At 38.1% G+C, this 27,223-nt stretch overlaps 1 protein-coding gene and 1 pseudogene across 1 annotated transcript in view; one reads left to right on the forward strand and one right to left on the reverse strand.

Annotated features, from left to right (window-relative positions):
• The window catches only part of Iqub (IQ motif and ubiquitin domain containing), a 69,463-nt gene that overhangs the window by 22,505 nt on the left and 19,735 nt on the right, over window positions 1–27,223 (forward strand). The window contains exons 7-8 of the mRNA XM_036181808.1: window positions 6,322–6,532; window positions 20,486–20,661. Of these exons, the coding sequence (XP_036037701.1) occupies window positions 6,322–6,532; window positions 20,486–20,661 (387 nt within the window). The remainder of the gene's footprint in view (window positions 1–6,321; window positions 6,533–20,485; window positions 20,662–27,223) is intronic.
• LOC118579445 lies at window positions 3,945–4,590 on the reverse strand (annotated as a pseudogene).

Genomic DNA, 27,223 nt, shown 5'->3' on the forward strand with positions numbered 1-27,223 from the left:
GTCCAAAGGAGTGTGGATTTATGCTTGGATCTTTTATTTGATTTTGTTTATCAGTGTGTCTGTTTTTATGCCAATATCATGCTGTTTTCATTACATGCTGTTCTGTAGTAGGTCTTGAAATCAGGGATGGTGATACCTCAGGCAGTTCTTCTATTGTACAGGATTATTTTAGCTATCCTGGATTTTTGTTTTTTCATATGAAGTTTAGTATTGTTTTTCAAGATCTATAAAGAATTGTGTTGGTATTTTGATAGGAATTGCATTGAATCTATAGATTACTTTTGGTAAAATGGCCATTTTTACTGTTAATCATACTGATCCATGTGTATGGGAGATCTTTCTATCTTCTGACATCTTCCTCAGTTTCTTTCTTCAAGGACTTGAAGTTCTTGTTGTACAGGTCCTTTACTTGCTTGGTTAGAGTTACCCCCAGGTATTTTATATTGTTTGTGGCTATTGTGAAGGGTGTTGTTTCTCTGATTTCTTTCTCAGCCCTTTTATCATTTGTATATTAGAGGGCTACTGCTTTTTTTTTTCTTTTTTCTTTTTTTTTTTAGTTAATCTTGTATCCAGCAACTTGAGTAAGGGTGTTTATCAGCTATAGGAGTTTCTTGATAGAGTTTTTGGGTTGCTTTTGTATACTATCAAGTCATTTGCAAAAAGCGATACTTTGCTTCTTTTTCAATTCGTATCTCTTTGATCTCCTTTTGTTTTATTGCTCTAGCTACAACTTTATTGAATAGATATGGAGAGAGTGGATAGCCTTGTCTTGTTCCTGATGTTAGTAGAATTGATTGGGTATCTCCCTATTTAATTAGATGTTGGCTGTTGGCTTGCTGTTTATTGCTTTTATTATATTTAACTATGTTCTTTGGACCCCTGATCTCTCCAAGACCTTTATCATGAAGAGATGTTGGATTTTGTCAAAGGCTTTTTCAACATCTAATGAGATGATCATGTGTTTTTTGTTTTTTTTTTTTCTTTCAGTTTGTTTATGTGGTGGATTACATAGAAAAATTTTCATATGTTGAACCATCCCTGCATCTGTGGGATGAAGCCAACTTGATCATAGTGGATGATCTTTTTGATGTGTTCTTGGAGTGATTTGCAAGCATTTTATTGACTATTTTTGCATCAGTGTTCATGAGGGAGATTAGTTTGTAATTCTCTTTCTTTGTTGCATCTTTGTGTGCTTTGGGTATCAGGGTAACTGTGGCCTCATAAAATGAGTTTCGCAATGTCCTTTCTGTTTCTATTTTGTAGAATAATTTGAGGAGTATTTTGGACTAATTTGAGGAATAATTTGAGGTACTAGCTCTTCTTTGTAAGTACAGTAGAATTCTAAGCTGAAATCATCTGGCCCTGTGCCATTTTTGGTTGTGAGACTTTTAATGACTGCTTCTGTTTCCTTAGGGGATATAGGTCTGTTTTAATTGTTTATCTGATCTTGGTTTAACTTCGTTATGTGGTATCTATCAAGAAATTAGTCCATTCCTTTTAGATTTTCCAATTTCTTTGAGTACAGGTTTTGAAGTATGACCTAATGATTGTCTGGATTTCCTTAGTGTCTGTCGTTATGTCCCCCTTTTCAGTTTCTGATTTTGTTAATTTGGGTATTCTCTCTGTTAGTTTGTTTGGATTAGGGTTTGTCTATCTTGTTGATTTTCTCAAAGAGCCAATTCTTTGTATGGTTATCCTTTGCTTCTATTTTATTCATTTTATCCTGCAGTTTGATTATTTTCTGCTGTCTGCTCCTCTTGGGTGTGTCTGCTCCTTTTTGTTCTAGAACTTTTTGGTGTTCTGTTAAGTCACTAATGAAATGTCTCCAAATTCCTTATGAAGATACTTAGTGCTGTGAACTTTCCTCTTAGCACTGCTTTCATTGTATCCCATAAGTTTGGGTATATTGTGCATTCATTTTCATTGAATTCTATGAAGTCTTTAATTTCTTTATTTCTTTCTTGAACCAGTGGTAATTCAGCTGAGAGTTGTATGGTTTCCATGAGTTTGTAGTCTTTCTGTAGTTTGTATTGTTCTTGAACTACAACTTTAATCCTTGGTGATCTGATAAGACACGGTGTTATTCCACTTTTTTTCTTAATCTGTTGAGATTTGCTTTGTGACTGAGTATGTGGTCAGTTTTGGAGAAGGTTCCATGAGGTGCTGAGAAGAAGGTATATTCTTTTGTGTTTGGGTACAATGTTCTATAGATGTCTGTTAGGTCCATTTGAGTCATAACATCTGTTAGCTCCCTTATTTCTCTGTTAAGTTTCTGTCTGGCAGACCTGTCCATTGGTGAGAGTGGGGTATTGAAGTGTCCCACTCTTAGTGTGTGGGGTTTGATGTGTGATTTAAGCTTTACTAATATTTCCTTTACAAATGTGGGTACCCTTGTATTAGGGGCCTACATGTTCAGAATTGAGACATCATCTTGGTGGATTTTTCCTTTGATGAATATGAAAAGTTCTTCATCTCTTTTAATTTTGGCTTGAAGTCTATTTTGTAAGATATTAGGACAGCTACACTAGCTCTTGCTTCTTAGGTATGTTTGATTAGAAAGTCTTTTTCCAACCCTTTACTCTGAGGTAATGTCTATCTTTGATGTTGAGGTGTGTTTCTTGTATGCAGCAGAAGGATGGATCCTGTTATTTCCGTTCTGTTAGCCTGTTTCTTTTTATTGGCTAATTGAGTTCATTAATATTGAGAGATAATAATGACTGGTGATTGTTAATTCCTGTTATCTTTGTTGTTGTTGTTGTTGTTGTTGTTGTTGGTGATAGTGGTGGTGGTGGTGGTGGTGGTGTGTGTGTGTGTGTGTGTGTGTGTGTGTGTTTCCCTCTTGTGTGGGATTATCCATTGTCTGTGTTTTTGTGGATGCAGCTAACTTCTTTGAGTTGGAGTTTTCCTTCTAGTACCTTCCATAGAGCTGGGTTTGTGGATAGATATTGATTACATTTGACATTGTCATGAAATACCTTGTTTTCCACATCTAATTGAAGGTTTTGCTGGATATAGTAGTCTGGGCTGGCATCCATGGTATCTTAGAGTCTACAAGAGGTCTGTCCAGGACCAGAATTCTGTCTTCTAGAGTCTCCATTGAGAAGTAAGGTGTAATTTTGATAGGTCTGCCTTTATATGTTAGTTGGCCTTTTTCCTTTGCAGATTTTAATATTCTTTCTTTCTTTGGTATGTTTAGTATTTTGATTATTATGTTGAGAGGGAGCTTTTTTTTTCTGGTCCAGTCGTTTTGGTGTTTTGTAAGTTTCTTGTAACTTTGTAGGTATGTCTTTCTTCAAGTTGGGAAAATTTTCTTCTATGATTTTGTTGAATGTATTTTCTGGGACTTTGAGCTGGGATTTTTCTTCTTCTTCTGTTCCTATTTTTCTCATGTTTAGTCTTTTCATAGTATCCCAGATTTCCTGGATGTTTTGCATTAGAAACTTTTTTAGATTTAACATTTTCTTTTTTATGGTAGACATTAATTTTTTTAATTAAAATTTGATCAGGAACAAGTTGATATTCTCACCATAAAAATAATTACCTGTATCAACAATGAATCTAAGCTTCCTGAAAAGCTGCATTGACTAATACAGGGGTGACAAGTTGACAGCCAGTCTTCCAAGCTCTGGCTTAATCTAAAGTGATGAAGAAACTCCTTCCCCTTGCTTATGTTGACCACAGAAGACTCATTTTACTAAAATGTAGACAGACAGGTGGATACATGGTGTCAAAGAACACATTTTTAAACATTTTCACTTTTATTAAAGTTTTGACAATGAAAAGTTCATAAAGTATTATTAAATTATATCTGCTGTACCATAACTATCTGTCCTCATGTAGGGAACACATGCTGCAGTAATCATTTTAATATTTACAAAATCATTTTAATATTTACAAAATCATTTCAATATTTACAAAATCATTTTAATATGTACAAAATCATTTTAATATGTACAAAAGCAGGATAACCTGGATAAATAGCAAGCTAATAACCTAAAGAAACATAATAGTGTGAAAGATTTCAGAAACGCCTCCTGAAGTAACCCAAATGCACTATCCAGTTCAGTGTCTTTAGCACTGCTACCATCATTATCTTCCGAGAGCTCCCTCCTCTGCTGAGCCTCGGCTTCAGATGTTGTTTGGTTCTCCCCTTCGACACTGCCAGGGTCCCCCTCCTCCATGATCTTGTCCAAATCGGAATTATCAATGGTTCCACTGCAGTTAGAGGCAGGAGGAGACTTCTCTGTTATCTCTGTTTCCTATTGCTGTGTTCGTCAGTGCTTTTCTTTGGAGACTTCTGCACTTGGTTGGTGATGGTTGGAAGTTCCTTCACAGATAAAGCCAGGGCAACTGGAAAACCTCGTCATCTAAAAGCCATCCCTTTTTAGGGGCTTTCGCTAGTAGGATGTCTTCTTTTTGGAGCTTCTTCAAGTTAGGTTTTGGTTTGCCCTGCTTTAACTCCTTTGGCCCAGTTTTGGGCTTTTTGTTTCTAGACATGGTTGCAGAAATAAAATCATCATCTGAGTCACTGCCAGAGTCCTCAAACTGTGAATAATTGACTGGTTTTTTATTTCTGTTAGGGCGCACCATGGTTGCCCTTCCTCAGTTTAGAGCTGGAGAGCAGGCGTGGAGGTTTCAAATCCTGCCCCAAACCAGACATCATGCTCCATGCCCTTGATTTAACATTTTCTTAGATGGATGAATCTATTTCTTCTGTCCTATTTTCAATGCCTCAGATTCTGTCTTCCATCTCCTGTATTCTGTTGGTGATGCTTGCATCTGTAGTTCCTGTTTGCTTACCTAGATGTTCTATTTCCAGAATTCCCTCTCTCTCTCTCTCTCTCTCTCTCTCTCTCTCTCTCTCTCTCTCTCTCTGTGTGTGTGTGTGTGTGTGTTTAATTGATTCTATTTCCATTTGCAGGCCTTGAAAATGTTTGTTTCTGTCAACTGTTTGTTTTTTTTCTTGACATTCTTTAAGAGATTTATTGATTTCTTCCAAATTTTTGATTGTCTTTTGCTCCATTTCTTTAAAGGATTTTTCCATTTCCTCTTTAAGGACCTCTATCATTTTCATAAAGTTATATTTAAGGCTGTTTTCTTGTGCTTTAGCTGCATTGGAATGTTCAGGTCTTCCTGTCATAGCATACCTGGTTTCTGGTGGTGACACATTGCCTTTTCTGTTACTGATTGTGTTCTTAAACTGGTGTTTAGGATTTGGGGTGTTTATCAGTCTAGGTGCTGATTCCTGTGTTTGTCTTTGTTGGATGGGTGTTTTGTTCCTTGGTTTCTGTTTCCTCTCTGGTCTTCTGGACTAAGTGGCCAAGTGTTATGGTGAATGATGAGTCTTCAGGTCCAGTAGGGTGTCTCTGCTGGGGTTTGGGGGGCCTTGGGTCTCTTCATCTGGTTTGGTCTTTGGTAAAGCCAAAGTCTTCTTGAGTCCCTAGATCCAGCCTGGCCCCAAGTAGAGCTTCTGGGGCTGTTCTTTTGAATGGGGTGGACTCTATGTGGGCCTATGGCATCAGTTCTTCTATTAGGTGTGGACTGTGTCTGGGCATATGGAGTCTGCTGGAGTTCTGGGGAAGGGCTGCTTGTCAACTGGTGAGAGCAGTTATGGCTGGTGTGGTCTGCACCTCAGTGACAGGAGTCCACCAAGGTTGGAGGCAGCAGCGGCTGCAGAACCAGGGATGAGCTGGGATGGCATTGGCCTGGGGAACAGATTCCAGGGAGGGGGACAGTTCTGCTGCTAGTCAGGTCACATAGCCATTCTGGTTTGTGTGGCCTGGGTCTGCTTGTGGAAAGTCTTTTAGGATAGTGGAGAGGGCCCAGCCTGGGGATGGGGATGATCTGGGAATGCCTGGGTGTGGGAAATGGTCACAGGAGGCAGAATCCAGGTGGGGGTGTAGTACTACTGGTAGGTGGGTCATTCACCAATTCTGACAGGTGTGTTCCGTGTCTCAGTGGTAGAAGTCCCTTGGGATTGGGGGTGGGGGCCAAGCAGCAGAAGGGCCAGGGACAAGCTGGGATGGCATTGGCCTGAGGAAGGGTTGGGATGGACATATTGGGGAGGAGGTAAGCACATACAAATGGCCTCTTATAGGAATGTATTGCTAGATTTCAAAGCCAAAGTGCCACATATATAAATAATGGCACATTATTTATAGTTTTTACATTGTTGTGCATAGTAATGTCTCAGAAAGAATTAAAGCCAGATGGCTAGTATTGTTTTGTTGTAGAATCTGAATGGAAACAATTGTTGTTGTCCTTCTTCATGTTCTGATGAACCCGTCAGTGACACTTGGTTTCCTGTTGATTTGAACACAGGTGATAGTGATACAGACTCGCTACAGGCAATGGCATGCTAAGCGGTATGTAGACAGTTTAAGAGAACAAAAGAGAAAGAGGCTGGATTGGGAAGAAGAGCAAGAGCTCAAGAAGATCAGAGAAAAAGAAGAGTGGATGCAGATGGACTATTACCGGAGGCACAACCCTAAGACAAGCGAAGACTTTGAGCTCCTTTACAATGCTCTAGAACGTAAGTGATGCAAGAGCTTTGCAGGATAGACAGGCTTGATGAGGACAACAGAGAGACACCATTGATGTAGGGGTTGTCTCAGGAATCTAGGTTAGGAAACACACTCACGTATTTTAGTATATTGTTGTAGCAATACTTCAGCCACATAAGTTAAAATGCTTGCTCATTGGATTGTGGGATGCTTTGAGCAGCTTGTGAATTCAGTGTGAGCTGTTAAATTCTTAAATATCACATCCTGTATGATTATGCTCTTTAGCAATTCCCCTTTAGCCCCCAACAACAACAATTTTACCTTATATCCTTTATAGGATGTGTGTTACACATTACTTCCAGTGTTAGGGTCAGTGTTGCCTACGCCAAGGCTTCTGTGACAGACAGCATGATGGAAGATAGGAAATAAAGGAGCTTCAAGGAGGGGACTGTTGTATCTACTGCCCTGAGAAAAGAGTTCATGGATATTTCAAGTAATGATGTACATAAAAATTGCAAACAAGGAAGACAAACCCAATAGACAAGTCTGATTACTCCAAGCCCTCCTTAGAATATGGATACTCAAACCAATGTTCTTCAGCTATTGATATTCATGGAAATCATGAATTCAGATGAGTGAAAATCAGCTGTGTAACACTGCTATTGTTATATGATGGTCCTCACTGCACCCCACATTTTTTCACTGTCATCGGCACCTTGTGTTCATCATTTATTCTTACCAATGGAGTGCAAACTCCATGAAGGAATGATTTATTTATAATTGGGCAATGCCTATTTTTCTGTGCTTAGCTTATATGCCTAACAACAACCACTAAAATGAATTGATGAAGGAGGGAAGGAAGAAGCCCAGGAACCGATGACTATAATGGTTCGAAGACAGGAGCCTTTTCTTATACTGCATATCTGAGAGTGGAGAGATTGGGTTCTTGTGAGGACACAGATTTTTTAAAATTAAAAGTAACGCCAATTTTATTGTAGCTGAACAGTGTTCTTTAAGCTAAGAGAATGAGTCTTTGACTTCTCCAGTCATTTATAACATTAAGCATTGTTATCTGTTTTGGTGGTTACTCCATGTAATATAAAGATCAGTTCTTAAATTGGTGGTTCAATAGAGAACACTGTTAGCCATGTTTCCTGAAAAAATCCTATAATCATAAAACTAACATTCTGTTATAGCAGGAATCTATGAGAATAATATTTCAAGTCATATATGAAGTAGCCAATGGTGTCCCTGTTAATTTCATCATGATGATGGGCAATTGTGAAAAACATCAGAAAACATCAAATTCTGCCTTCTCTACTTGACAGTATTAGGTAGTACCAATTGCCCTCTTCTTGTAAACTTCAGTTTCCTCAACTCTGAAAAGGATCCATAGTTTCTGTTACATCTTATTCAGAAAGCTCAATCAGGTGAAAACCACAAAATATAACATTTATGGAAATAAATATGTGAGATCCTGCCCTGTAGTGACTAATCTTAACAGTATTTCTGTGTTAAAGTAGGATATGTGTTTTATATATGACTGTACAGGAATTGTATGGCAAAAATGAAAACAAATAGACATTTCTTACACAGGAAATATATTTGTTTTTCCATCTTAAAATTATGAATTAAAAGATTTACAATACTTTAAAAATTCTTTATTTTGGGGGAGGTACTCATCTGTTTACAGATCAGTGTTTTATGCCACTTCTATTTAATTCAAAATTTTCATTCCTTCTTCCCAAGTGAGCCTTGTAGTTACTGCCCTCTTGTGGCTCACAGTGACACTGGTGAGGCTTGAAGTACATTTCATAAGCCCAAGTTGTTTTTTTTTTTTTTTAAAGACATTCTTTCCTTAGTGATAAAAACAGAATGATACTTATTTAAGAAGACAAACATTACCACCCAAGATACATCAGGCAAGACTGTCTCCAGCTGATACTTGATGTTCTTTTTATTGCAGTGTGATAGGGTCCATTTTCACTAACCAGAATTTCCCTGAATTCCATTAACTGAAGAATGTTGGTTTGAGTACCCGTATTCTAAGGAGTAATTGGGCTTGTCTTTCTTATTTTCAATTTTTATGTAAGTAGAATTATTCAGAATGAATTTTTTATGTCTGTCTTTTAAACTTCAGTATTATACTGTGAGTTCTGTCTGTGTTATCACACACATTTCAACTTGTTTGGTCTCATGTCTATAGACTATGCTACTGCAGAAAAGGACCACAGTTATTTTATCCATTTTACTGTGGATTTGTACCCAGGCTGTCTCTTTGAGGGAGAACGGAAGCGTGCCTTTCTCTAGGGTGTAAGCCTTGGGAGTGCAGATCCCGGTTCGGCGGGTATGCGTTTTTCAGTGTCAGTGGCTCGATAGCCAGCCTTTCAGAGCGAAAGCCAGTTTGTTCCTTTTGAGGAAAGTGTAAGCTTTACTTACTTCATCATCCTATCTAATCTCAGGCACTCCCATCTTCATTTTGCTCTTTCTGGAGATGTACAACCCCATCAGCCCAATTCAGTTTTGACTGAGAACCCAAGAGGTTAGATATCAGGATATCAGAGTCAGTATAAGACATTCTGTCCCCCACATAAAGGCTTTATAAGAAGAAGTAAATTGAGAACTTGCTTTGGCACTCAGTAAGATCAAAGAAATAAAAAAAGAAGGAAAGTTATGAAGTAGCTAGTAAAAGTTGTTGTTGTTTTTAAAGTGAGCCATCACTTTGGAGTAGTTTCCAAGACGATTGTAAGAGGTATTTCAAGGAGTCCTTGGTGGTCTTGGAAATAAGTTCCTTTAGTATGAGGAACATAGAGAACTGGTAGTCACCCTTGTCCTGGTATGTCAGTGTCTGATTACAACCCAGGGTGCTGGAGATCTGGAAGACAACATGGAGGTGTATACCACTCCCAGGATATTTTGAGCAGAAACACACAGTTGTCTATCAAACCGAGTCTACACCGGAGAGAATGAATAAACAAGGCAGGTCCTCCATTGTCTTGTTTAGCCAGTCAACCGGAGAAATGTTGGGATTTTGTCAGTAAGAGGCTCAAAGTGAACAGCTGGCACCCTGATAAGCAGCTACCCAGAGTTTAGACATCTCTCTCAGGGCCAGAAGATTTGGAGAATGGGAGGTCAGCTCAAGTGCCCAGGATGGTAAGCATGAATCACCTGTCAGGCCAGAAGAGAGGCTCTACTCTCTTAAGTAAGAACTTACCTTCTCGTCCTTGGTGTTTTCTGTAGTGAATGTTTTCACCTTTGATAAAGTTCAATTTATCAATTTATTTTTATATAGGTCATGTACTTAGTGTTACATCTAAAAATTCTTCAAACATAGGCTCACATAGATTTTTTTCTTATTTTCTTCTGAAATTTTGCGGTTTTATATTTTACATTTAGATATATAATTCAATTTGAAGAAAATTATATGAGATATGAAATGTAAGTCGAAGTTAATTTTTAAATGCTTCTGTTTTGAGCATCCAATTGTTCTGTCTCTGTTTGTTGAAGACACAGCCTCATCTCCACTGAATTGTCCTCATATCTTTATCAATTCCTTATTCTTTGGCTCCTATAACAAGGCACTTAGGTTGTGTAGCTTATAAACAATGCACATTCAAGGGTACAATGCTTGCTTAGGCCTGTTTTGTAAGGGCTTAATCTAATCAGTGAGAATTTCACTGCCAAGACCTAGTCATTTCCAGGAAACACAAGCTAAGATCATTGCTTTAAGTATAAAAGGTCACATGTGAATTTTGGGGCACACACGCATTCAGGCCACAGCAATAATCAGTCACGTGACTGTACATGTATAGATTAATTTCATGGCTGATTACTCTTCTCTCTCTCTGTCTCTGTCTGTCTCTCTTCCACTAGCACTGCGATGTGTTGGTTCTGTGTCTTTATAGTTGGTCTTGAAACTGAGTAATACATGTCTTCCCATTGTTCTTCTGTCTGTCTGGCTCCTGTCTTTACATTCAGGTTTTACAATTAACATTATTCCATTCAAAAAAACTTTTGCTAGATGCTAGAGAGTGGTTAAGGGCATTGGCCTTTCTTGCAGAGGACCTGGGTTTGATTCCCAGCACCCACGTGGCAGTTTCCAACTGCCTAAATACTGTACCTTCTTCTGCTCTCCCAGGGCTCCAGGCACACAGGTGCTGCAGAAATAGAAGCAGGCAAAACACCCATACACAAAATGCTTAGACCAGGTGATGGTTTCACACGCCTTTAATCCCAGCACCCAGCACCCAGGAGGCAGAGGCAGGCACGTTTCTGTGAGTTCAAGGCCAGTCTGGTTTACAGAGCGAGTTTCAGGACAGCGAGGGATACACAGTGAAACCCTGTCTTGAAGCAATAGTATCAACAACAAAAACCTTTGCTGGGAGTTTAAATGGAATTGTGTTTAATCACTAGATAAATTGGGATAACTGACGTCTTAATAATATTAAACCTACGGACATTATATATCTTTCAGTATTTTAACAATATTGAGCCTATGGGCATATGTATATCTTTCCATTTGTTTCAATCTTTTTGATTCTTTTATCAGTGTTTTGTCTTTTGACATATAAATCCTTCACATGTTTTATTAATTTTTCTCTCTACCCAATTGTTTTGGTATTACTTAAATAATTTCCAGGAGTAAGGATACAGTTTAGTGGTAGAGTGCTTGCCTGGGTTAAGTTTCCAGCACCAGAAAAGGAAATTTTAAATAAAACCCCAAGTGCTTATTTCTAGTATATAGGAACACAATTGACCTATATACATCAATTTTCTATCGTCAGACCTCACTAAGCTCCCTTGTTAACTTTGGATTCTTTCTTAGATTTTATATAGACAGTTAGGAACTGTGCTAACTGTGAAATAAAGACAATTATTTCCATTATGAAGTATGACTTTAAAATTTTCCTGTTGAACTAGCTAGGACTTTTGATATGAATAAGAATAACAAGAGAACATTTTATTTTCTAATCCTATAAAGTTGGTTTACCTGTTGTATGTGTGGAAATAAATTTGTTTTAACATATTTACTTTTAGCTATTTTTGATTTTACTTAATAACTTTTTCTCCATTGAATTGCTTTTTCATCTTTATCAGAATCAGTTAACTGTCTACTTGTGGCTCTGTCTAGAACTATCTAGAACCTTCATCCTGTTCCATTGAATTATTTGTTAAGCTTTATACCAACACCACACATTCTTGATTACTGAAGTTTCACAAATCTTGAAACAAGGGACTATTAGTCCTCTGAGTGTTTTGTTTGGTTCAATTTATTTTTTTCAAAGTAGGTTTGTGTAGCCAGAGTTTTTCTGGTTCTGCCTGGCCCATGGTCAGGACAAATCTCTCTCACCCACCAGTCCCACAGCTGCTCAGAACCAATCAAACATACAGAGACTTATATTACTTAAACTGTTTGGCCTGATGGCCCAGGCTTCTTGCTATCTAGTTCTTATATCTGAAATTAACCCATTTCTATAAATCTATACCTTGCCACATGGCTCGTGGCTTACAAGTGTCTTACATGTTGGTGCTCATGGCAGCAGCTGACAGTGTCTCTCTGCCTCAGCCTTCCACTTCCCAGAATTCTCCTCTCTGCTTGTCCCACCCATACTTCCTGCTGGCTACTGGCCAATCAGCATTTTATTTATACAGAGCGATATCCACAGCACTTCCCCTTTTCTTTTTTTTCAAAAAGGAAGGTTTTAACTTTCACATAGTAAAATTACATATAACAAAACAATTATCAAGCAAGAATTACAGTTATAATATCTAGTCTATTTATAATATCTAATCTATTTGTATTTGGCAAAATTAAAGAAGATATCCTATCTATCCCATATTTGTGAGTCTAAGGTTTTATATCTAACTTACCTCTTATCGTAACTAAGGATATTACAACTATCTAGTCTTCAACTACATCAAAGACCTCAGAAGGATATAATATTACCTGAGAAATAGGAGACAGACACAAGCAACTTTTGGGAGTCTTGAGAGAGTAGACAGAGACAGCTGGCAGCCTGGACAGTCACCCAAAGTTCTTTTGTAAAGTTGGGGCATCTGTCTTCAGCCCACAGGTCTAGAGTCTCTCAGTCACTTTTCTCAGTGTCCTGTAGAATGTCTGGCAGTTTCCTCTGCGAAGCAGGAACCTGAAGGACCATTTTGTCAAGCAAAGTTCAGTGGTCATCTTCCTATGGGTCCTACATGTCCAGTCAATACATTTTTTTTCAAGTAGTCCAGGCAAGAACAGTTTCTTGCCCAAATGGCTATTTTTGCCAAGGTGAAGATAAACTCCATACAGGGTGTCTTTGATGCCCACCCTCCTCTCTGAAGTAAATTGGTGCTGCCAGGAGCAGACATTTCTCATTGTCTAGAAAGTCTAAATTTTTAAAAATATTTTAAATGCCATATTCTGTAGGTATTTGAAGTGTTTGAAGATTACCTGTCTATCTGAAATATATCTATGTATACCTAGAAAAATTAACTACCATGCTACAAGTTTGACTATCATAGAAGACTAATTATGAATCTGTATTTCTTAATTATCCATTACAATCAAAATGAGTTACATAAACATAATACCTTAAACAAGAGTAGAAATATACATGCAATATAACAAAATTAACTTTAAATTTGTATCAATAAGCTAAAATCTATACCAATGTAAAACATTTCAAACAAGTTGTTGCTCTTTAAAAGTAGGTTAATCTACCCTTTCATCCTATTATATCTATATCATATCTTCTTTTTATCTTTTAGAAAGAGATTACATTTATAATCAACCTGATTCAAATATTGGTTTTTCTCTGTTCCACGCCAGAGAGATCTTCTATTCATTTCACATATCAACCACAGATTCCGCTGTCCTCCCTCCTCTTCCTCCCAGTTGCCCCCCCCCCCCTCCTCCAAGGCAAGGTCTCCCATGGGAAGTTAGCAGAGCCTGGCACACTCAGTTGAGGAAGGTCCAAGCCCCTCCTCCCTGCACCAAGGCTGTGCAAAGTGTCCCACCATAGGCACTAAGCTCCAAAAAGCTGGCTGATGCTCCAGGGACAGGTCCCAGTATAGTTCTTTTGTTTTTATTAATGTCTGTTGCTTCTTTTATTATCATTTCCTCAGTTCTGCTTACTGTTAGTTCAGTTTACTGCTCTTTTTCTCATCATACGGTGAAAGCAAAGATCATTGTTCTGAGATCTGGATTCAAGTACTGCTACATTAACTGTACCCCAACTTTATGATATGTTGAGTTTGATTTTCTTTCTTTTCAAAATACTTTCTGATTACCTTTATAATTTGTATTTAACAGATTATTTAGAAGTATGTTGTTTAAAGATTTTTCATGGATCTTTGTTACTGCTTTCTAATTTTGTTATGGAATATACTTCTACATGACTTGAGTCCTAAATTCTTCACAGCTTGTTTTAGTAGTAAAACAGGTCATTTTGGAAAATGTTCTGTTGTACCTGAGAAATGTTTCTGTTCTGTTGTAGCTAGAAGTGATGGTTGGTAAATATCAGTTATGTCAACGTGGTTAAGAGTATTATGCAACTCTGTGTATTTACTAATTTTCCACTTACATGTTTATCAAGTGTTAAGAGAGAGGCACTGCGATCCCAAGCTATCATTGTGGATTCTTCAGTTTTTCTTTTCAATTCAATCAGGTACTGCTTGATTCAGCTGGATCCTCTCTTATTGGGTGGATAAATATTAAGAATTATGTCCTAATACATATACTAATGATGGAATGAAACATTTGTCATTATGAGTTTCCTTATTTCTTGTAACATTCTTGACTATGATAAACTTGGACCAATACCGATCTATTCTTTTCCCTTCGCCCCTGTCTCACTCCCTCTTGGCTTCCCTTTCTTCCTCCCTCCCTCCTCATCCCTCACTCTCTCTTCTTCCTGCTTTCTTCTATTTAGATAAAGTCTTACTTGGTAACCCAAGCTAGCCTAGAACCTGCAATCCTCCTGCCTCTGTTGAGATTTCAAGTGTACATCTCAATGCCCAGCCCCAGCTTTCTTTAGATCACTGCTGCTGTTGATACACCTTTCAGTATTCTGTGACTTTTTGTTCTTTGTGTCTTCATATTCAGGATATATACATTTTTTTCGAGATGGGGGTTCTCTGTGTAGTTTTGGTGCCTGTCCTGGATCTCACTCTGTAGACCAGGCTGGCCTCGAACTAAGATATCCACCTGGCTCTGCCTCCTGAGTGCTGAGATTAAAGGCATTCGCCACCACCATCCAGTGGACATGTAATTTTTTGTTATCCTTAAAACCTAATCAGATGACCTGTGCCTTTTCATTAGATAATAATTTACATTTAGTGTGCTTATTGAGACAATCAAGTATATATATACTATTTGCTCTGTATTTTTCTGTTTTAAAATGTCCATTGAGTTTAGATGTTCACCTGTTAACTGTTACATGTTTAAAGCTGCTGACCTTTTTCTACTACTTTTATCCCTTTCTCCTTCTAGCTTCTCATTTTGACAGTCTTGTTAGGTGTGTGTTGTCCCTTTTCAGGTCATTTGGCCTTCCAGTTTATGATGAGAATTTTATAGTATGGATACATGTAAACTGCCATGGCAGACAAACTACTGTAGCTTCTGAGATTTCTTGCTTAGAGATAGCAAGTTTAAATAAGATGTTTCAGAGTGAATATGGAATATAGATAGCAGCCCTAATTTGTCTAAGAATATAAGTTTAGGGGACAAATTAACTTTGTTATCTCCAATTAACCATTTTTTTCCGATATATTTTGCCTCAAAATTATTTGTAGTTACTGGCTTCTTCATTGATTGAAATTGCATTCCCCCAAAATTCTTATGTTGACATTTGAATTCTTCATACCTCAGGTATGGTCATATTTGGTAATATGTTATTTTTAAAGAGGTAATAAAGAAAAATCAATAGGCATATGAGCATGCCTTAACACAGCAAGGACTGGTGTCCCTATAAAAGCATTTGATTGTGCATAGGTGGAGTACTGGGGAGAGCACCAGGGGAAAATGGCCATGAGAAGAGAGGCGCAGGACCAAACAACCCAGACAGTGCTTTCATCTTAGACTTGGGGCCTCCAGAACTGTCAGGAAATGAGATTTTGTTGCTTAATGCAGCAAACTCTGCATGTGCTTTGTCACTGCAACCCTAGAAAACTAGCACAACATCTCAGTGCTCCTGACTGTTTTCATTGTCATCTCCAGAGACACATGTGACACAAAAGGGGAGGACTCTCTCCTGGTTTCCATACATCATACCTCCTTGAATAGTTCAGATGTCTCTGCCCTATGACTTTCCACTCCTCTTTGGTGGTTGGGACAATATACTGATGTATTTTATTCCTTAGTACAGATTTGCTATCTTCATCTAATGGAGAGGGTTTTTTTTTAATTGAATTTAAGATTCATTGTTGTTGTTGTTTTTTAAAATTAGCTCTATAGGTTACTTTCTCTTTGAATGTCATAGCAATAAGCTAACGAAAATGTGAAACTTGAGCCTACATGTGTGTTTGAATATACATGTGTATTTCCAGATTTCAACAAGTCTTAATTATTGATATAGGAGAATAATACACCTCTCTTTGAAATGGATAATAACCTCATAGCCTAAACTTACTTTAGGCTCTAGATGTTTCTGATATAAAGCTGGGAAATAAAATAAGCTCACTAATATCAATCAGCTTTTATTTGCTTTTTGGGAGCAACTTTGTAATCCTGTGAGATAAATATTCTCAGTTATTATTTCTACAAGCAAACAATTTCCCTTTATTCATCAACTGCCTTTTGGTATATGGGGTTTGTCATATTTCTTATTCTGGTTGGTAAAGCTACTTTTAAATAACAAACTCATCAATCATAGATTTTCTGGATTTCCATAACATAATTCAGCTCTCAGATTTTATAATTTTTGCTGAAGATAATTTAGCTTTTGCATTTCAGAATCCTCTTGCTTAGACAGATCAAGCTAGACAGTGTCTGAATAATGCATTCCTGATAAAGGACAGCTTGGGTTCTATCAAAGAACAGGGCTGGCAATCCTTGACCTGATCTGGATGGTTTCAACTTAAAATATGAGAGGACAAAGAAACAACCTGATAAAATTGCAAAACACAATATTATAAATGGTAGTGGCTATAAATGGAAGGCCCAAACCCACACTCAGGCTTTAGATATTCATTTTATAATTCCTAGTGACTATTAAAGTAAATCTGGCCGGGCAGTGGGTGGCGCACACCTGTAATCCTAGCACTGTAATCCCGGGAGGCAGAGGCAGGTGGATCTCTGTGAGTTCGAGGCCAGCCTGGTCTACAGAGCTAGTCCAGGACAGGCTCTAAAAGCTACAGAGAAACCCCTGGCTTGAAAAACCAAAAAAAAAAAAAAAAAAAAGTAAATCTGAAGTTTTAATAGAAAGCAAACACTTTCTAACTATGTAAGTTCATATAAACGAAATACATTTTGAAATATTCCTGTAGCCTGGTAAGAAAGTAACCATGCCCATAGTACCACAGTAGGGGAGTACATGTGCTTGAATCATGTCTATAGAACAAGACATAGACTCTCAGGTCAAGATGCATCTATTCAAACAAAGTCTTAAAACCCAGTGGTGGAAAATGCTGGGCACTGAATGATGGCAAATGGAAAGATAAGCAGAAACTCTGTTGTTGTTGGTTTTATTTTTTATTTTTTTCCTTGCCACTTATCTAATTAGAGAGAGGCTAGAAAATGTGTTAATTTCTTGAAGAAGAAAGTAAGGCTGTCTCACTTTGTACATCCTAGTATCTTATAGAGCCCCCTTTTCATTATAGCATTGGTGACAGGTCATTGGCAGGTTAATAAACCATACAAGATAGAAGGCTTTTTAAAGTCCATAGTAAAGATAGGTTTGATTGTGTGAGCAGAATAGATTCTCGGAGCTTCCTTCGACCACCAATGCTGACACTGTACTTAAATACTATTTCCATGTAGAGGGAAAGACTTAAATGACCGCTGGATAACTGAAGCCTCTGTAATGGGCAACTGGTAAGTCCCATGTTCAAAGAAAGGATAACATGGTTTCTGCTTTTGATGGAAGAGTGTATCCACATAGCTGGACTGTCTGAACTTGGGTCCTGACACCACCACTCCCTAGCTGTATGTCCTTGGGCGGGTTCCCAGCACTCTTTCCCTTAATTCCCTTTCACAAGAGATGACAGCTATTGCTTTCATTGGCTTGCCGGGAGATTCAGCAGGTTCCTATGTGTGGGGTGCTTATAAATAAACCCCTTTGTACTTTGACCTGCCTTCTGCAATGTAGCATACACTTACTGCAGCTGTGTTCACATGTGGATGAATGGAACATGATCACATGATTTCTGGTGTAAACATTCACCACAGTCAGGTCATTAACTGATCTTTCACATCAGGCACTGGGTTTTGAGTTCTTCTGTCACATTTCTTATAGGAATGATACAGATTCTGCTTTTATTTTGCTCATCTTGGCCAACTTACCATTTCAATTTTGGTGTCACAATGTTTCAAACATGCCTCTTGAGAATATCAGGCCCTTTTAATTGTACAGAAACCATCTGTTTTGGGTGTTGGAAAGATGGCTCAGTGGTGAAGGGTGCTTGCTGCTTTCCCGGAGGACTTGAGTTTGGCTCTCAGCACTTAAGGCTGTTGACCCACAACCGTCTGTAACTCCAGCTGTAGGGGATCTGTCGCCCTCTTCTGGCCTCTATGGACACTTGCAGCATATACACAAGACATACAGACATGCACATAAGTAAAAATAATCATTAGAAATCTTCTAAGTTATTTTATTTAAATTATGTTATTATGTAAATTATTAATATGTAATATAATTACACGCTAATATGTAAGCATAATCATCTCACATTTTAAACATAGCTTATTACCCATTGCTTTCTTCCCCTTTCTTTATACTTTGTTTCAAAAATTCCTTTTCTCTACAAACCAACACAGTTACCACTGTTTTTTAGCTGTGATTTAAAATGTTAGACATTCTCTTTAGACATTTCAGAGACTTTCCCAAAGCATGGTAATCAACTGGCTTCAAAGTCTACCCTTTTCTAGCTCCCAATCAAGCAAATTGAGATTTACCTTCTTCCATGTGACTCACTTTCTGAGATGACGCTGAAGTAGTTTGGGGAAAAGTATGCATATTTTGGGGATGATTTATTTTTAATTTATGTGGTGATACTTTGTTTGTGCTGAAATGTGATATTTTATTTGTATGTTAATAAATAAAGTTTGCCTGGAGATCAGAGGTCAGTGAACCATAAACAGAAGTCAGGCGGTGGTAGCACACGCCCTTAATCTGATCACACGGCAGGCAGAGTCTCTGTGTATTCAAGGACACAGCCAAGCATGGTGACAGGAGCCTTTAATCCCAGTTCCAACCATAGAGACCTGGAGGTCTGTATAGACAGGTAGTGACGAAGAAGTCATGTGGCTGGGCTTAGAGCCAATGAGAAGAACAGGAAGGCAATGAAAGCACAGGTTAGGCAGGAAGAGGTCTCTCTGGGCAAGCTACTGCGTAGTGGTAAGATAAGGCTAGTCATGGCTATTTGCTATTGCTCTGATCTCTTTGGCTATTTCCTCTGTATTTGGCTCTGTGTTTCTCATTTAATAAGATTGTTTGGAAATTCATCTACAAATTTATCCACCCAAATTTTCATTATGTTTCCTGTGGTTCTGCATGCTATTGGCATATCAAATTCTTTTCTTATTTCCGTTGCTGTTTTCTCCCTCCTTTGTATTTTTGTCACGTCAATCAGGAGAGTGTGTGGTGTGTTGTGTGGAAGCTTCTATTTTGACAGAATTTGATAGCACACTTTGAGTGGTGTGTTAGGAAACACGAAAAGGTTGACCTGGATGTGAGAGGAAATTGTGTCATATACTGTACAATTTTAAAATGGAAGTGTTTATGTCTTGAGAAGGGAAAATGTAAGAGAGACATGAGACACTACCTTCAGCTGCCCAAAGGGATGGCATGTAGCTCAAGAAATTGGTTCTGCGTCAGGCAAATTATTCCTGTCCAAGCAACTGAAAGGAGGATACGTGATCAGATGAAGGATTGAGCAATTTAATTTCTAAGGTCATTTCCTATCCTATGCTTCTGTCAGTATAAGCTTGACAGTTTTGAAATGTGAAGTGAAAAAGAATTTTCTTCCCCAAATTTTGTTTGCATAAGGATTTGGACAGAACCTTTATTAAAAACATATGTGAGTCTAGAAACTTTGATTTAAGTTTGACACATGACATATAAATTCATATGTGATGATATAGGTCTATATTTAGTTAGAATGGGCTTACTAAATCACTGCTCTTTGGAGCTTTATGATATGGTCTTAGAATACATTTATGCAACATCATCTTTATTTATAGTGACCAGTGATTTAAAATACATTAAGGATTATTTTAGCATAATGCAGTTAATCTAAAATTTGTGATACAATGAATGTGATAACTAATGTAAACTACTGTGTATAAAACTACTATTTTGGGTTCTTAGAGAAGCAGACCCTAAGATGGAGTAAGAAGTGATAGAGAAAGGGGAAAAAAAAACAGAGAAAATCAAAGAAAGTCTTCAGACTCGTAGAAGCTGAAAGAGTAAATGAAAGAGGATCAGTTATGGAGGACCCAAAACTGTTAAGAACACTTAGCGCTTTTGAATTCCGAGTTTTACAAAATTATTTTATCTTGAGTGTTGGAGAGCTGGGGCCTGAGTTTGATTTCCAGCAATCACAGACAGGGGCTCACAATCTCACAATCACCTGTAGCTCCAGCTCCAGAGAGATCCGACACCTCTGCCCTCCAAGAGCATCTATACTCATGTGCACACCTCCCTACAGCCGTAATTAAAAATTAAAAATATTAATATAATTAGTTAAATTAATATAATTAAAAAATAAAAAATCTGTTTTTTTAAAAAAAGCCATGGATTTTGACAACTCATGAGCCTTTTATGTTCTTCCTCTAGTTTGGCGGCAAGAAGAAATTGTACAAATTGATGAATATTTGAGTCAAGCCGAGAGGAAAGCTGCCCTGTGTGAGCTTTTGGAAAAAGAGACACAGATCATTTCTTCTATCGGGAGACATAGATACATCGCTAATATGGAGCACCAGGAAGCAGCTATACAACGTTTTCTGGATAAGGTTAGTGAAGTTATTTAAACACGAGTGTGTCCTGAGTTTAACAATGTGGAATTATGGTCCAAAGGAGAGACCGATACCATAAGAACTTTCATAAAGTTTTAACATTTTGATATTTCTTTAAATCCTGTATCCTCTTTTAATGGAGCTGAATACTCAACTTGTACCCTCGAATAGACTAACAGGGAACATGAGATTCTCATGTGCCTGACTAAGGGGATTTGCTCATGGGAGAAAAGGTGGGATGGTTATTTGAATTTGGGGAGTTTCACACGCTGATAGTGTACAAAGTAGTAAAGCCCCAGAATGTCTGGGTCTGGGGTATCCAGTGGTCACCAGCTTGGAAAGTTGACTGGAGGCCTATGTTTATGCTTTGGCTCACCATAGCCATGGTTGACTGGACAGTTCTGTCCAACAGGGTGTATATATATCCACTAAAAATCATGCAATTAAGGGGAAAGCTAAAGTAATTACCTTTTTGTGGTCAAACTGCCTGTTTGATATTGAAAGCCCGTTTCCATAGTAACAAATTTCCTTTTATAAACCTGATCTTTCCAGACAATTAAAAGCTAATCCATCCAGAAGAGGAAAAGGATACAGTTTTCTAAGATACTTGCTTGTTGTTATTCTACTTCTGTGGTTCCTGTTATTTGAGAAGATTTTTTCCTTAAAAAAACCACATGTTTTTATTACTTTAAATGCCCTCCTATCATCTCATTTGTGCACCCTTCTATCTGACTTCAGACTGTCATTGGCTTTAATTTTAGTTTTGGTCCCAGACAAGATCCTTAGGAAATTCTAAACCACGTGTCCAATTGTCCAGTTCCCACCATCTTCTGCCCTTTGGGGATCCCAAGAGTATCCTAACCCTGAATCACATCACCTCGCTGCCTTTTGCCACCCTTACCTCCATATGAGTCCTGTTCTGTAGAGTCCATCTAACCTATCTGTCTCTGTGCATATCTCATCTACTCACTTGCTCAGCAGTTCTCAGGCTGTAGGTCACAACTGTTGGGAGCCGGACAACCCTTTCACAGGGGTCACCTTGAACCACTGGAAAATACAGATATTTACATTACAATTCACAACAGTAGCATAATTATAGTTATAAAATGGCAACGGAAATAATTTTACGGTTGGGGGGTCACCACAACACGACAACTGTATTAAAAAGGGTTGAGAACCACTACTCTAGATAGAAACATGGATGTTATTATTGATTTCTCTACCTGCCTACCAACCTGCTTTTTGCTGTTGCTTTATTTTCCTTTAATTATTTATGTGTTCATTTCCAAACTTGCTTTCATTGACTGGAGGGAAATGGCTCGGTTCCGCATTTCGATGATGTTGCCTGTGTCAAAGGACCACACAGGCAAAGACATGACCTACAGATGTTTGAGTCTGATTGGAGTATTTTGTAATCCACTGTGTCCTAGGAGGGTGGGAGGTCATAGCAGCTCCTATCTTCTCCCTCCCTGTCTCTCCAGGGAATCATTATGAGGTGGGGTTGCTTTCTTGTCTCTTGTATGTTATAATGGTTACTCATTTAAGTGCATGTGGGTATCCTTCTCACCTGGATTATTTTGTTTTCACACGGGGCCATTATCTCCAGTCTAAATTCTCAGTGCTCTGTTCTATCATCCAAATGACAACTGGAAAGACCTTACCAGGAACACCTAGAGCCTGTCCTTCTGTACTTCTTTGTGGGAGCAATGATTTTAATTGCCTCTTGTCTGCACATCCCTTATCCTGTTGTTGCCTTATCGTGTGTGTGTGTGTGTGTGTGTGTGTGTGTGTGTGTGTGTGTGTGTGTGTGTGCGTTCTCCCAGGCTCTACATCTAAATGGCTCCAGCCATGCTCAGTTGCTTGCACATCTCCAGAAAGACCGTGTACTCCTGATGCTTTTGCATCTGACTTGCCTCTGTGTGATTTCCTTTCCCAGTTTTCTTAGTTGTCAGTTACTTTCTCTTTCAAACAAGCCTGAATGCTCCCCTTATTCAGAGAAGGAAGGGTTAATACCCCTCTGCCTTTAGATTGTGCTTGTTGCTCTCATGAGACTCATTCTCATCTCTAACTTTATATATGATAGTTGTTTTTTATTGTATCTAATGTCTTAACCCTTTCTAGGTTATGATAGACTTTCAAGGTTTTTTTCTTTTGAGACGGGGTCTTACTGCATAGCCTTGGCTGGCCTGCATCTCATTATGTAGACCAGGCTGACCTCAGAGCCACAGAGATCCAAGTGGAGTGCTAGGATGAAATGTATGTACTACCACACTCAACTGGCTTATTATTATATTCTCATGGTAAGAGATACCTCTTAGCTCTATGCCCTCATACCTTTACACATTCCTCAGATTATCAATACATATTTGTGGATGAAGGCAGTAAACTATGAGCAGAAAGTAATGGTCTGAATTTCATATTCCAAATAAAGAACAAGTCATGTAGACACCACCATTGTTAAAATTCTCAAATATCTTCATTCCTGGAAAGACAATTGTCAGAGACATTAATATCCGTATTTTTGGTGGTTTGGATAAGAATAGACCTCATAGACTCATATATTTGAAGGCTTAGTCACCAGGGAATAGAAGTCTTTGATAGAATTAGAAAGATTGGGAAATGTGGCCTTGTTGGAGAAAGCGTGTCATGGGAGAGGGGAGTGGGAATTGAGCTTTCAAAAAGCCCATGCTAGTCTCAGTCTCTCTGCTTCTCTGCCTGAGGATCAGGATGTAGCTCTCAGCTACTTTTCCAACATCATGCCTTCCATGTCTGCTGCTATGCTGCCCACCATGATAATGTTGGACTAATCCTCTGAAATTGTAAACAAGCCCACAATTAAATGCTTGCTTTTTAAAGAGTTGCCTTGGTCACAGCAATAGAACAATGACTAGGACAATATTTTTCACCATCATATTTCAGACTAAATTTATTGTTTGCACAATTTTATCTTGAATCTGCTTTATGACTAGGAATTGTGATTTCTCATGCCTTTTAACCTTATTAGAGGTGATGGCATGGACCTGGTGCAGCCTGAATATTTGCAAGGGATGGAGGCTTCTGGGTACCAATGGACAAGAAAGACAGGTAGCACTCATGCATCCTTATTTGAAATTTGTCTTCTTTAGGATTTTCCCTTTATGTTACTCTGGCTTCTTTCTATTTCCTGCAAGGTAGTCTAAATTCTACTGTAAACCCTTATACAATATATCTTCTTGCTTATGCATTAAATACTTTGCTACCATATCTTTGGGCCCTATATCTAGCATTGCCTTTAAGCAGTTTTTGAATTTATATGTGTGGATAATATCAGTGGGTCAAAGCACAATATGAAATTGATTGTAGAGTCAATTGATTACCATCATCCTTTCTCATGAAGTAAACATAGCATGCTAAGAAGATTTTTATATGAATCTCGTCCAAAATAAAGATCAACTGGAGAACTATTGTTCAGAAGAATTTCTATGAGGAAGATTTGGTTTTGATTTCTAAATACTTTGTAAAGAGTAGAATTCAAATATAAAGGACTCTAAATATAGGAAGTTCTACCCTGTGACAGGGACATGGTGGGATGGCTGAGGAGGTGGAGTTGGATTTTGAATGTTGTTCTGGGAAGTAGACTGAAGTAGACAGTGGAAAGGCAGTGAGCGGATTGTTTAACCTCATTATTATGTAAATACAGCATTAAATCAAGGTGTGTGTGTGTGTGTGTGTGTGTGTGTGTGTGTGTGTGTGTGTGTGAGTGTGTGTGTGAAAAGTTGTAAGGGCAGAGAAAAGCAGAGTAATAATTGGCTTTGTGTCCAGAACCAATCAAGCTGATGACCTTGACACCACTGTAATCCAAGATCACCTAAAGTATGTTTTTGTATATGAAGTTGTACCAAATATCTAGAAAAGAAGGTAAATGATGCAGACATTAGCAGGAAGTAGCTATGCAAGGTCTTTTCTTCTCCATGTCTGTCCATTCCCTATGTCCTCCTGCCTACCGTCCTGCCATTGTCTCTAACATCAAGGAAGAGTCAGTATTCATTTCATAAATGCTCAAGCAACCTGTATCTTACAGGACTTTTGATTGCTGGTAAAACAGTTTATAGTTATCACAGGAGTCAGTCAAGGTCACAGTCATTTTAGACATTAAAAATAGCCAGCAAGCAGAGTGACTGTGCAACATTTATCATCGAAAGTTCTATAAAGTGGATATTTCAAACAAAATTGTACTTTCTTATCATTTAGAAATAACTACAGAGGATAAACATTTATATTTAGTTTCAGTTGAAATTCACTTAGACCAATGACTGTGGGATCTATTGAAACAATATTTTATTGTTTTAGCTTATACTGAACATACTATTTCTCTGAATAATGGATGACTGACATAATTTCATTGGTATAATCAAGAAATTGAACTAAAGATCCTTACCGTTCTCATTCTTAGTAAAAAAAAATCACTCTAAAGATTTTTTAAATTTAATTTAATGTTATTTTATTTTATGTACATTAATGTTTTTGCCTGTCTGTGTGTCTGTATGAAGGTGTCTGAATTCCTGGAGTTGCAATTACAGACAGTGAGCTGCCATGTAGGTGCTGGGGATTGAACCCAGGTCCTCTGGAAGAGCAGTCAATGATCTTCACTGCTGAGCCATTTCTCCAGACCCTACTCTAAAGATTTTTAAAAGCATTAATTAATTTGTAATTTACCACGTTGAACACTGGCTTCTGCAGGTTATCAGACGTTAAGAACTGACAGGTTGACTGAGGTCAAGGAATTGAGGTTGTGATGTCTAAATGGAAGACCACTAGTTGGTTTCCAGTTTTAATGTTTTGGGTGCATTTTACCAAGCTATGCGAAAAGATCATGTGCATTTCTGTAAGAGATGGTCCCTAAAGTTGAGGCCATTTATTTCCTTGATTCATACATCATTTCTTACAGTCACAGGCCTAAAAAACTGCATTTTTTGTAGCTGTGCCTTGTAAATGCTTTTTCTCAATGCTCAGGTGGCCTACAGCTAATGGGACAGAAAAATGCATCTACCTCTCTCTGAGCTGTGCATTTAAAAGGGGGTCACTGTGGATGAATAAAACCCCTTTGCTATATAAAAGAAAGGTTGATCACTACCCAGCGGCTTTGGGGGGCTTAACTTTATGCTTAATTTGTACTCTTGGGGACCTGAGAATTAATTCCGGAGGAAGAAAGGGGCTATTCTCCCAGAGCAGCCATTTTTTTCTCCTGGCAGGGAGGCCTGCTGCTCTCTAGGCTTTTGTCCTCTCCCCTTCCGTCCTGCTGTTCTTCTGTTGCTCTGTTCCACAGCCTCTGCTGTCTCATTTGTTGGCAGCTAAGTGGAATTTATTACGCTTCTATTTCTGAAGCAATTTAAGAACATGATTGTTGTACATCTCTTATTATAGCCAAAGCATTCAAAGAAAAAAGGAACTAGGAAGGAGAAATAAGCAAAGTTGACATTTTCCCTCATCAGAGTTAAAAAAAAAATACCGTAAGGCCCGAAATCAAAGAAGCTTGTACTTGAAGATAAAGTTATCAGTGTTGGCAGAAGGACAGCCAAAGATAAAAACAGCTTTGCCGAACAGATCTTTATATATATATATATGTACATATAAAGATCTTGTTGGTGCCAGCTCTTGGGAACTGGGACTTCATACATCAGATTCTCTGATTATATCATTCAGTTCTCTTTAATCTGGCTAACTCCTGTTTATTCTCTTGGTTTCATTGTAGGTATGGCTTTCGTCTTAGGAGTCAAGTGCTTTATAGACAGTGCATCCTTGCTTGTTTACCTGCAGCTATCAACCATGCTCATTCTCTACTTTAATTAGTTATTTTCTTACCTTTATATCCCATGAGATCTGAGAGCTTTTGAAACCAGGACAGCACTTTATTACTCAGTGTCCAGGGCACTAACTAGTGTAGACACCATAAGTATTTGTTGAATGAATGAATGGGCACTATAGACCCTGTGAAACATACAGAATTACCTGAGAAATTTACTTGTTATATCCTTTTAGGAAAATAAAATTTAAGACCATAAAAGCTTACTGAACAATTGGGATCCAATTTCCTTTGCCATGAGTTACTAAAATAGAGACATTATATACATGTGTGCATGTGCGTGCGTGCGTGTGTGCGTGCGTGCATGCGTGCGTGCGTGCGTGCGTGTGTGTGTGTGTGTGTGTGTGTGCGTGTGTGTGTGTGTGTGTGTGTGTGTGTGTGTGTATGTGTGTGTGTTTATAACTGCAAAAGGATTTCCAATGTAAACAGTGCTATGGGTTCCAGCATCCAGTACTAGAGAGCATTTCTTGGAAAATGTAAGGCTTGACTTCAGAGTTAAAAGATGAGAAGCATTTGGATCTACATTTGAAAAAGCCCAAGACCTTGTTGTAGTATCTTGCATTCACCAGAGCCTTTAAAGCCAGATATTGTGATCAACATTCACTTGCAAGTAGAATTAAATAGTGTAACAACTGCCAACATACAATAAATTAGATAAAGTAGACATTTCAGAAACATGTTGTTAGAAGGATAAACGAAATAAATTACCAGCCTGCA

The sequence above is a fragment of the Onychomys torridus genome, chromosome 3 (assembly GCF_903995425.1).
Source record: "Onychomys torridus chromosome 3, mOncTor1.1, whole genome shotgun sequence".
Lineage (NCBI taxonomy): Eukaryota > Metazoa > Chordata > Mammalia > Rodentia > Cricetidae > Onychomys > Onychomys torridus.